Here is a 12443-nt window from a genome sequence, read left to right as displayed (position 1 = left end):
GAGACATCACAACCAGGTCATAAATGAAGCTCTGAAGTGGGGCACAAGATCACCCAAGGAAGGTATAATGAGAAGAGAAGGCTACAGACAGAGCTCAAGGGGGCAACAGAGTCCAAGGGATGAGCCAAGAAAGCAGTGGACACTGAAAAGCTTGAGACAGTCTTCCTAGAGAGGAGAGCTAGAGAGAGAGATTCACCAGCAGCAGAGTCAAACAGCACCAAAGGTGCTTAGTACTAATAGAAGAGGCAACAAGACTTGGTTTCTGCTGGGGCGCTGGCGCAGTGGGGTGACAGGTGCTTGGGGAGCAAATGGCAGAAGAAGAAAAGAAACAGAGGCAGACGGAAAGTATACTTCTTCCTGAAATGTGGCTCCCAATGGGGAGGAGTCAGGGGAGTTCTGGAGATCAATGAGAGGTTCAGGATATTTAGGAACAGCACAGGAATGTAATATTTGCTAATGCAGTAGAAAAGCTACTTGGGGAATAATTAATGCATCTAGACAGAGGAGAAGCAGGAACTGCTGGCATTAAACGCTGTGGCTGCTTCAGCCTTGGGTAGAAAGGCTACTGCCCTCACTGGGAGTGCCTGGGGTGGGGCATTAAGGCCACCTATAAAGTTACTTTTGTGGTCGTGGGCAAGAAACCAAAAGATCACCTGTCCTCTCCTGCAGAGTCTGTTTTCGTACTCCAGCACAGAGCTGAGCATGTTCAGTAGATTTATGAGAACAATTTAAGTTGTGAGTTAATGGGAACATATTCGCTAGGCCAAGAAGAGAAGGCAATTATTCAAAGCTCTGTGGCTTCTGCCAGGCTCACCAAATATTGATGCCATTGCTTGGCAATGCATTGTGATGAGTGCACAGTGACAGAAAGGGCCATGGCCGGGCTGGAGACCTTTGAACTCATAGAAGGAGGCACCAGTGGTTTTCCAAGAGGGAGACCACCGTTACGGACATCCCATCAGAAGAAGGTCTTTTGTAGTGTGTTCCTGATATGGCCTTGTTAGTCAGAAGTAGACCTTGAAAGCTGGTGTGCATAGCCCGCCGGATCATGTTTAAGCCATTTGACTTTAAACGTTAGTTTTCCCATCAGCACCGATGTATTGCAGAATATATTTAACTGGGGGGGACTAGGGAACTGACACATCCATTTTTATGCTGCCCCTTCTTAAACTCCCCAAGTTGCTTACTATGAACCCCTGAAGGATAGAAGAGCTGTTGTGTTCATCTTTGTGTCCCAAGGACACAGAACTGGTGAGAAAAAAAAAAAAGCCTCTGATCTGGCTGAGGTCTAGTCAGTACCGCCCACCTCTAGCCCTGTGTTATTTGTACCTTTGCTGTGTTTCCTTTTCCAAACATTTGGTGGGTGTGGCTCTAGCTGAGCCACTAGCGAGTCACGATTCTTCATCTCTGCAGCAGCCCAGACTAGTTCACCAAATCGAAAGCAGAGGCTAGTCATTGGGGTTATAGCCTAGAGGTGACATTCTGATGAGGTTTGTGGACAGTTGGAGAGGCCAGATGCAGTTTCAGGAGTCTGACTTGGGCTTCAAAGTTTTGAGTCTCCACATTTTTATTTTTATTTTTTTTAGCGGAGATTATGAAATTCTTTTCCCCAAATGAGCTTGAATTGCTAACTGCGGCCTGTCTCATGTGATGTGACTTTGTTCAGCTGAGAGAGAGCAGTGGATCTAATTAGCTCATCCCTACAGGCTTCCCAATTCTTGAACCGCCTGAGATTGGCTACATGCTATACAGTCTCCGCAAGCCCCAAGATGCATCACTCCTTCCCGCAGCCTTCCTTCTCTCCCATAAAAAACCATCAGTGTCTGAGAAAGGAGGAAATACTTAGCCTTGAGTCTGCTACATGTGCTGAGGGATTTGAGTCACAGTTATAAAAACATCCCCCAGTTGGGCCTTAATTATAAAGAAGCCGGAAGGGAGGTTGAACAAACACCCAAAACTGTCAGAAATGCCCACTGAAGTAAGACGTCCTGCTGGATCAAATAACCTAGGAAAGTTTTTCTTGGCAACTGGCATTTGTAGCCATGTGATACCAATAAACAAATAACCATGCGTGGCAAGGAAATACAGTGCCCACTGGGGTGGTACTGGCCCTCAGTACTAGATGGTGTGTGTCCTGGGCAGGTTGTCCTTTCATAATAACCCAGGATAAAAGGTAGCATTCAGAAGACAAGGAGAGCCCGATGAAGTCATGAGTCAGAAAGAGGAACCTGTCTGGACTATCCTAGGAATGGCCTTAACTTGCTCCAAAGAAAGAATAAGGGAAAGATTTTTCTTGGGAGCTCCAAGACCTGCATTCTAGGCTCAGCGATGCCAGGGAGCCATTGACCAATCTTGGGCAAGCCAAGCCCCACCCTCTCTATCCCTTTCCTGCACACACACTCTCCCCAGGCTTTGTCAACCATCTCTAAATTGAGGCATGAAGAATTCAGCCTCCTTGATCCTGTTCAGAGCAAACAGAAACACAAACAAAAAGCTCCTGGCATAAAGGCATCATGAATTCCAAGATGGGTGCTCCAAGAAAGGGAACAGGACAGGAGTGGCTAGGAAGATAGGAGCAAACAACACGGACAGGATGGCAGTGGTCAGAAAGATAGGAGCGGGGAAGGCAGGCACAGGATGACAGTGGTTAGAAAGATAGGAGCGGGGAAGGCAGGCACAGGATGACAGTGGTTAGATAGGAGCAGGGAAGGCAGGCACAGGACAAGAGTGAGGAGAATGATGGAACAGCAAGGAAGGCGGGACCTCCGCTGAGCTGTGACAAATCGCCACACATTTAGTGCCTTGGAAAAGCATGACTCAGCCAGATGTCCTGGCACAAGACTATAATTCCAGCAGGAGGGGGCAGGATAAGAAAACCATGAGTACAATAAGACCTGGCTTGGGCTACGTGGCAAGACCCTGCCTCAAAACATGAGTTAGTGTTTTTCTTCTGTTACCGCTACAGTTCTGCATGTGGAGGGTCAAAGTAGGCTTCACTGGGTTTAAATAAAGGTGTTGGCAGAGACTTGTCCCTTATGGAGACTCTCGGGAGGTCACTTTCTCACTTTTTCCATGAATTAGAGCTGCCTGTGTTTGTTTACTGACGTGCCGTCCCTTCATCTTCAGAGCACAGTGGCACCTTCTAAATTCTGTCTCAAGCTTCTCTTGTAGCCCTTAAATGCGTACCCTTGTGGCTACTTAAGACCTCTATGGTAACGTGGGAAGGTCTCTGACTTCCACAGTTAACCATTAGCTTAATCATATGCACAGAACCTTTTATCAGACAAGGCAGCACCCTTCCAAATCCTCGGCATTACAGTTCAGAAGAGAGAAGGCATTGCTCTGCCCAGCACGCACACCGAATGGAATCATCCCACACCATCCTCCATCCTAAAGCATGCCACCTTTGCTCACCCAGGTCCCAAAATGGAACCTTATTGGCACCATAAAACATTGTTGGCCCTAGCCCTCTATTCTATACCCAGTCAATTCTAAAATTCAAAAGTTTCATCTTCAGCATACATATCTAATATATTTGCTGAAGACCCCCACTGTGCCCTTAATCTTACCAATGCCTCTTACAGAGCTTTCTCTCAGACTCTAGCCCTGTTTCTCTCCAGATCATTCTCAAGAAATAGACAAAATTTAAAATCAAAATCTAATCCAAAGTCGGTGGCAGGGGAGAGAGAGAGAGAGAGAGAGAGAGAGAGAGAGAGAGAGAGAGAGAGAGAGAGAGAGAACTTAAATGGAAAGTAACAGAAAAATTAAGTCTGGGTCATATTGTATCTTGCTGAAAAAACTTAAGAGCTTCTGACTATTATCAGATGAAAAGCAAAGTGCCACGTGTCTTTCTCAGCCCTGGGCAACGTTTGGGCACAAGATGGTGCCCTCCACGGTACCTTCAATGCCTTGCTCTTTTACCTGATAAGGCCTCCAGTGACCGTCAATTGCTCCCTGAGTAGGCCAAGACCTTTTGCACTTGCTGGTCCTCCTTGGCTGTCTCTCTGTCTCCCTGCGTTTGCACCTCATAGAAAGCATCACTTCCTTAGGAAAGTGTCTGCCAGCCCTGAGCCTCTCCCTACTCACAAGCCTGGACCAACAGACTTCTCTCTACAGTGCTTGTTGGCATAGTCTGTGCCTTTCTTGTCAGCTAGAGCTGCCCGTGTTTATTGATGCCTTTCCCCCCTTTCTCCACCTTCATTCTTCTGAGTGAAATCTTCTTTTATGTGCCTCCAGTTTGTAGTCAAATATCTATGTGATTATTTGTTACAATGTTTCTGTGAGCTCTAAGAAGTCAGAGAGTGCCTACTTTTCAATGTGGCGAGCACAGTATGACACCTAAGATAGTCTGAGTACTCAGTATCTGATGAATGAATGAATGAATGAATGAATGAATGAATGAATGCAAGGTGTATAGAGGTGGCTTACAACTCAATGCCTGGAGCCATAGCTTTGCCTTTTGTTGGTTGTGTGATTTAGAGGCTCACTTTCCTACCATGTGCTATGAAGAGCTAGTAGCTATCTTAAAGTTTTATTATGAAGATTAGTAATAAGGACTCACAGTTCCTAGACATAAGGAAGGGACAATAGGCGGAAGTCCTGTCCTGATTATCACACCGCAAATGTGATCCACTGTAAATGGATGCTGGGTAAACTTCACAACCACGCGGTAACTTCTGCTGCTTCTGTGATTCTGGACAGAAACAAATCCTGTGAGAGCATTGGTGGCTTGGACGTGAGAGCAGCTGTTGCTGCCACGTGACCGCACTGTAGTAAGAGCTGATGGGTCCCGGTGCTGGAATCATGGACTCCTTTGTGAGAATGCATTAAATGCAGAGTCACAAGCTCTGCCTCCAGGCTGAGGCTGAGGCTGAGGGGGTCTCTCAGGAATCTTTCTTTTAGTGAGACAACCAGGTTACTGTGAAATGGAGACCTCCAGGACTACACTTTGGGAATTCTGGTGTATGAGTCTCCAGAGCTCGGCCTCATACATAAGCTCTCTGCTAAGGAACCAGAAGGAGCTGGCTCTGCAACCTCTCTGCTCCCGTGACCATCTCGTCCGTCTCCCAGGAGTAGCCCCTACTGTGCTCTACATACACACTACCTTGTGATCTCCTGGGGGTCAAGGACTGGGTCCTTATTCATCTGTGTGGCTCAAAACTTCACACTGTGCCTGCAGTAGCAAGCAAAGCCTTCGCCTTGATGTCTGTATCTCTGGACAGCTCCCCACTTCTTCCCTGTCACGGTAACTGATAGTGTTATTTAGCCTGTGGCTCAGATCAAACGCCACGCGAATCTTTCCTGGCGTCTCCTACATGCTACATTCCATCTGTAAGAAAATCTTGTTAGCTTGACATCCAGATGTGTCCAGAGACCCACCACTGCCCTGCTGCGCACACTGGCTCAATACAGCACTGTCTCTTCACTACACTGCCTCCCTCTTTTCCATACACAGCAGCTGCCATGATCTTTTTTTCTAACGAGGATGAGTTTTTAAAACATGTTAGGCCTTGTCTCTCCTACGCAAAGTTCAGATAATTTGCCATTCCATGTGGAAGGAGTCCAAATTCCAGCCATGGCCCATAGGCCCTCCCACCTCACCCCCACTCACTTCTGCTCTGCTCATCTTTCCCTCGGTACTGCAAACTCGGTACTGTGAGGACTGACACAAAGGCTTCCCTTAACTACACCAAGGTTGCTCTCGATTCAAGTCACAGGGATTCGGGGAGTTTTGAACTTGTGTGAGTGCCAGAGAACGGTGTGATTTATCTGCCCCTCTCCCTCCAGGAGTAGGGGAAGAATTAAAGCGTGTAAGGAAAGACAGCCCGTGACAGTGGGTAGCAACTCTCTCTCCACCTCTTTGTAGTTGCGTTGGGGGCTTGGGGCCCAGGACTCACCTTTCTTTTGTTAGGTCATGAGCCATAATGGAGTTGATGGGGTGACGAAGATATAAAGAGCAGAAGGCGGCTTAAGTCAAGCTCAAGAGAAGCAAGACAAACAATCTCAGGATCAGAAGTGACAGCGATTGAGATCATCTTGGGGGCTTTCTACACACTGCTCTTGCTTAGCTGCTCTATCTTTGATGATCTTGGATATGAACAATTTCAAACTTATCCTTCCTTAGGACTTCTTGGACCTACTTTATATGCTGAGATTGGAGACATCGTGAAAGTTCACTTTAAAAATAAAGCAGACAAGCCAGTAAGCATCCATCCTCAAGGAATTAAATACAGCAAGTTTTCAGAAGGTAAGACAAATGCATTATCCCTCGGACAAGATAAAAGGTACAACTCTTTAATATCATTGCTAAATATCATTGCTTTAAAAACTGGTATTGTTAACTATGTTCTCTTAGTGAAATTTCTTTTTTGAAAATTAAAACTCTAAAAATTGATCATACTTTCATTTTCAGAGATGAAAACAAATGGTTTTAGCATCACCTGAACATCAGAATTTTGTTAGGTTCCGGTTTCCTAATAAGGTGGGTGGGGAAATCACCTCATCTCTCTGAATTCCATGTGTTAATCTTCAGATGGAAATAGCAGTACATTCCAGGATGGCTTAAGGCAGAACTGAGTCCATGTATCCACACGGACAAATGCAGGGCAAATGCATCTGCTTGAACTCCATGGCTTCTCTGCATCCCTCCCCTGCTTCTGTGAGTTCTAACCAGCACAAACAAACCCCACGGGAAGGCAGCCTGAGCAAACATTTTGTAAATAAGCCAGCTACTAACTAAATACATTAGCTTTGCAGGCATTAAGATTAATGCCGCCCTGGAAAGAGAGGGTTTCAATTGACAAGGTGCCTCCATTACATTTGCTCGTGGCCATGTCTGTGCAACATTTTTCTGACTGTTAGTTGGTAGGGGGTGGTCCCAGCCCACTGTGAATGGTGCGGTCCCCGAGTGGTGAGCCTGGGCTGTGAACAGGAAGGGTAGCTGAACAAGCCAGGGGAGCAAACTCATGAGCAGAGCTCTGAGTGGTCTGAGCTTCCGTTCCTGCCTCGCCTTCCCTCCATGACAGACTCTAACCTGTCATCCGGGGAATTCTCCCCGTCCCTAGGTTGCTTTTGGTCAGTGTTTTATCACAGCAACAAAGAAACAGATTGGAACACGTGGCAGGTTCCTGGGTGAGAGGTGTGCACAGGAGTCTCTGTTAGGCTCCCCAAATTCACACAGTGATGAGTCTTCCGATCAGGTTTCTAAACCAGAGTTCAGCAGTGCAAAACAGGAGAAGGGAGCAACAGCATGGCCAGGCCACTCCTTCAAGCTGTGGACTCTGCCCCTCAGTTCAGCTGTTTGCAGACGGAATGGACCTTGCAACCCCATTCGTCTTCCTTTCGTGTTTATTTGACCTTCTGTTACTCAGTCGGTGAGCATTTGTGAAATGATATCACTGAAACTGCCCCCAGCACGTGTCTTTGCATCTTCCTATCACTGTGTATGAGTGCCTGTGGTCCCAGAAACACAGTAAACGCAGGTAAGTAGCAAAAGTGAAAAAGTCCCCAGGAAACAAGATGTGAACGTAGTCCATAGTTTCCCTACTGGACAGGCAAGTCGCCTGTCTATGGTATCATGCCCTTCCATGTCCGAACACGGGCGTCTCCCCTTCTGTGTCTAGCACTCACCCTCGCCTATAGTTTACCTCTGTAGTTGGGTACCCCAGCTCTGTTAGAGTCCGAGATCTTTACCTCAGCAGTAAATGCTCAGTCGATGAACAGTGGAGACAGAGATAGGAAGCATAGGGTTGAGAAGCTGTAGCTATAAGTAGGTTGAGGCTGGGCTCCCTTGTTTGACAGAACACACAAACTGGTTTCGGGGAAATACAGCTCCTTTCTAATGATATTGGGTTTGTTAAACTTTGAGTCATGTCTGGGAAGACAGCTCAGCAGGTAAAAAGTGCTTACTGAGCAAGCATGAGGACCTGAGCTCACATTTCCAGGACTCCCATAAAAGCATTCTGTGCTGAGGCACAGGGGATGGAGACTGAAGGCCTGCAGGGCCTCGCTGAGGCCGTATTAGGGGTGGGACCATTGGGTGTCACAGCTCTGTGATGTCTGCACTCAAGCAGTTGAGATAGAAGGATTGTGAGTGACAGAACGGCTTGGGCTATGGAGCAAGGTCCTGGTGACTCTTCCTGTATCAGAAGCACAAGTTAGAGAGAGAGAGAGAGAGAGAGAGAGAGAGAGAGAGAGAGAGAGAGAGAGAGAGAGAAAGAGAGAGAGAGTTGTGTTCTTAAAACCCATCAAAAGCAGTATCTCTAGAAAAGGAATTACTTCATCTTAATTTAAAAGTAAAGGGCTTTAAAGGGATGTGAGGAGGAGTTTCCAAATTAACAGGGGTACACAAGTTCTGACTTTGATGTCAAGGTTCATAAGCCTTCTCCTTCAACCTGACAGGAAAAGGTATCATGAGTCCTATAATCTAACAAATACGTCACCATAAAGTGTGACAGGAATGGTCTCAGTGGCAAAATACTTATTCTGCAAGTGTGAGGACAGCAGTTTGGATGCCCAGCAGGGGATGTAGCCATGGCAGCCCTCCTGTAGGTCCCAGGATTTAGTAGGTAGCCACAGGGATCCTTGGATCAAGAAGACTACATAGATTACTGAATCAGTGAGTTCTGCCTTCGAGTAAGAGAGCCTGCCTCAACATATACGATGGAGATCATTGAGGAAGATGCTTCACGCCAACCTCAGCCTTGACATGCACATGTACACAGGTGTATGTGCACCTGAACATACATAGACTCGTATGTATACATCTACATATCACATATGCACATACAAAAACAATCAAATAATTTTTAAATAAAGAACATCACCACTCTGTAGCATGGAGTCAGAGAAGTGAGCTGTGTAAAATCAGACATCTAAAAGATAGGCAGACATCTTCTCAGACAACTTCCTACCCTGCAAAGAGAACCACTTCCTGATTTTTGGAGAGCCTGCTAAGGTGTTGGGAAGATGCAGCTTCCCACTATAGGAATCCCCATGGGGTCTTAGCAGCTAAAACAGTGGGAGCATCACATCAGGAAACACCACGTCTTAACCCGTGAAGCCATGGAGAAGAGTCACTCAGCAAGGACCAGCATGCACGCCTCATGTAAAGCAGCTCAAGGAACCACATGCCTACCAGTGGTTGCACAAAGCCTGACCGGGGAGGGTGGCCCTCCTTATCAGTTTTGTTTTTGCCTCAGAGATTCCAGAGATAAAGCTCCCTGTTTGTCCTTTGAGGCCTTTCCTCATAGACCAAGAGTTAATGTTATAACTCACAGGAAGTTATTTAAGCTTTTCTCTTTCCCCAGCTCCTAACTGTTGTTAGCACTCAAATCCTGTTTATCACTGAGGTGGGAGTTTATCTGATGGTCCATATTAGCTTATTAGTGTTAAGCCTCTCACGGTGAGATAGTTGTAATACACTCAATGTAAATACACTCAATTGATAATCTTGACACTGGGACAGGGACCATAGTCTCCCTTGTCTATGATAGCCAGGTGGGTAGTTAGACGAAAAATGCTTACAATGGACACTAGTGAGCAGAAACTTAAAAAAAAAAAATCCATAGCTAAGACTCTGGATCAGCTACATTTTATGTCAGAGTTTGGCTGTTACCAGATCTCTGAGATGTGCATTTTGTTTGTTTGGGTTTTTTTTTTTAAAGCAATCGGTGATGTAGGATGCATGTAAACCATACGTCTAGGTTCTCTAATGGTGGCATTTACTTTACTTTGATATCATGTAATCCTGCCAGACTACATCTTTTAGCTATGACGTGGTGACCTTACAGAAACTGTGGTTGAGCATATAGTCCATGTTTCCTATGTGCTATGGAAGACACCAGAAATGCTGAGCATGCATGGCCCTTAGGGAGTCCACAGTCCAGCAATCAAAATGTGCAGATGCCAATAACTGTAACCCCGGAGGAAAGAATATACCACAAATATTTAACTATAAATTGTGATGAGTACTATAAAAGAAAATACATGTAACAGAATCAGAGCTGAGAGAAGAAGTAACCGGTATTTGTGTTGGCTTCAGAAAGATGAGCATGCATTTGTCTAAGGTATGAAATGGAGCAAGAATATTCTAAACAGAAGGAACCGTATCTGCGAAGAGTCCAAGTAGAATAGCATTGGGCATGTCTGGGGAACATGGAGGAGGCATGGGTGAGTGATACATAGTAAATGGCAAGACTCACATATGATGAGGCCAGAGAGGAGTTGGGTCCACCCATCATATGTGGTACTGTGATCAATGTTAGAGATTTGTCAAATAAGTAATTCTAGGGCTTCTCAATCCTTCCTTTATGTGGCTTCCACACTTAGAACCCTACACAGTACATCAGTATACCCCACCACAGCCCCGAACCCCCAGCACTGTTGACAGGGGCCTTGTTTCCCAGTCTTACCCGGAGAATACAGGTGCATGCTGCTGCTGTGGAAACTCTTGCCACATTTTGAGTGGGCAGATGTTCTGAAGATGGTTTGAGGTGAGGTACAGTTAGGGAGGCTGACACTGGTGCAATATAAAATCTTAAGGCACTGTTTTTGAGTCTTTCCATTATGTTCTGTGAAGTAGAGCTAAGTATGAGCATGGTCAGGAGAGAGACAAGATTAGAAAATACCTGAATGTAACTTCTGTATGTGAACAGAGTAAATGGAATGAAAAGAATATCAAGTGATATTAACAACCCCTTAGACGGTGTGAGGAAATTATTAGAGAATATTATTTTTGTTTGTTTGTTTTTTTTTTGAGACAAAGTTTCTCTGTGTAGCCTTGGCTGTCCTGGACTCACTTTGTAGACCAGGCTAGCCTCAAACTCACCGAAATTCTTCTGCCTCTGCCTCCCTGAGTGCTAGGATTATAGGTGTGTGCACCACATCTGGATTATTAATCTATTTTTTAAAAATTACTTAAAACAAAAAAAAAGATTTTAAAAGACTGAAGATGAACAGAGTGCTGGTGAACTGTGGTACATTATCAAGTAATGTAGCGTGTACAGCTGGGTCTCACAAGTGATGGGGACAGAAAAAAAAAGCTTGAAGGAAAGAATCACTTAAAACTGTTCAGATGTGGTGTAGACTGCAGACCTGCAGATGAAGAAAGTTCTGACACGATCTCACCCTGCCCCCAATATCATAGGCTATTGCCAAGGCTATTGGCTAATTCTACATACCCAATGATAAGGCCATATTGCTGAAGATACAACTTACTCATGGTATTGAACATGGAGAGGTTGAGCTGATCCCCATATAGACTAGCATTCACCCTTACTGACTGGCATTCATGATCCTGAACACTACTAGAAGAGAAATCATTATCAACCCTGCAAACTACAACAGAGACTTGATCTGCCCACAAGATAAACTGCTGCAACAGGGGCACAAATGTTATGGTAATATCCAATCACTTCTTGATTTGAAATGGCCAAGAACCTGAGGCTAGATGGATCATGGACTCCAGGGGAAATTCTGCTCTTATTCTGCCAAAGGAACAGAGCAATAAAACGCCTGCTCTTGATATACTGTTGTATGCACGGATGAGTGCCTTGTCTAGGCATCTCCAGAAGGCGTCTTCCTGCAGTAGATGGCAATTAACATAGAGAGTCACAACTAGACATGTGGGGAGACAAAGGGGGGGGGAGAGAGAGAGTGTGAGTGTGTGTGAGTGTGTGTGTGTGTGTGTGTGTGTGTGTGTGTGAGAGAGAGAGAGAGAGAGAGAGAGAGAGAGAGAGAGAGAGAGAGAGAGAGAGAGAGAGATTGACTTCAGATCACTCAGTCCCAAATGAAATGTCTTTATCAAGCTCCTCCCCTCAGGGCTTAGGGATTTACCTGAAACAGAACAAGGATAGATTATAGAGCCAGAGGTGTTGGATGACTCCAGGGAAACAGTTTTCCAGACACAAAACTGATACACATATGAACTCACAGAGCCTGTGACAGAGTGCACAAGACCTGCACAAGTTCAATTCCAGCACTGAGAGGGAGAAATGATGACAAGGTCCCACCCTTCATGAAGAAGGTGTTTACAGTTGATACCTCCTGGGGAAGAGGAGTTAATTTTTCTCCAATGGAGTGACACTGTGTGTATCAATCATACTACAGGGCAGGCCCCATGCCTGTGAGCAGTTGGCCAAGTGAAGTCTATGCTTTGGGGTGAGTCTTTTGTTTTGAAATGTGATGTGTGAGTGTGTGAGTGTGTGTGTGTGTGTGTGTGTGTATGTATGTATGTATACTCTTTGGTTTTGATTTTTTATTGACTTTTCTTTTTATTAGTCAATTTTTCAGTTTTTATTTTTAATTTTTTTTTATTTCCTGGTTGTTTTTGAGAGAGAGAGAGAGAGAGAGAGAAGGAGAGAGAGAGGACAAAGCTGTGTGGTTAGGGAGGTGAGTAGGATATAGGAGTAGTTGAAGGGGAAGGAAGAATATGTTTAAAACAT

At 45.3% G+C, this 12443-nt stretch overlaps 1 protein-coding gene across 2 annotated transcripts in view; it reads left to right on the top strand.

Moving 5' to 3' along the window:
- F5 (coagulation factor V) overlaps positions 1–12443 on the top strand; it is a 69387-nt gene that overhangs the window by 6460 nt on the left and 50484 nt on the right. For both annotated transcript variants that reach the window (XM_084773989.1, XM_084773988.1), the window contains exon 3: positions 6125–6247. In XM_084773989.1, the coding sequence (XP_084630115.1) occupies positions 6125–6247 (123 nt within the window). The remainder of the gene's footprint in view (positions 1–6124; positions 6248–12443) is intronic.

The sequence above is a fragment of the Acomys minous genome, assembly GCF_964271855.1.
Source record: "Acomys minous genome assembly, chromosome: 1".
Classification (NCBI taxonomy): Eukaryota; Metazoa; Chordata; class Mammalia; order Rodentia; family Muridae; genus Acomys; species Acomys minous.
Note: the sequence above shows the minus strand (reverse complement) of the source record. Positions and strands in the feature narration are given on the sequence as shown.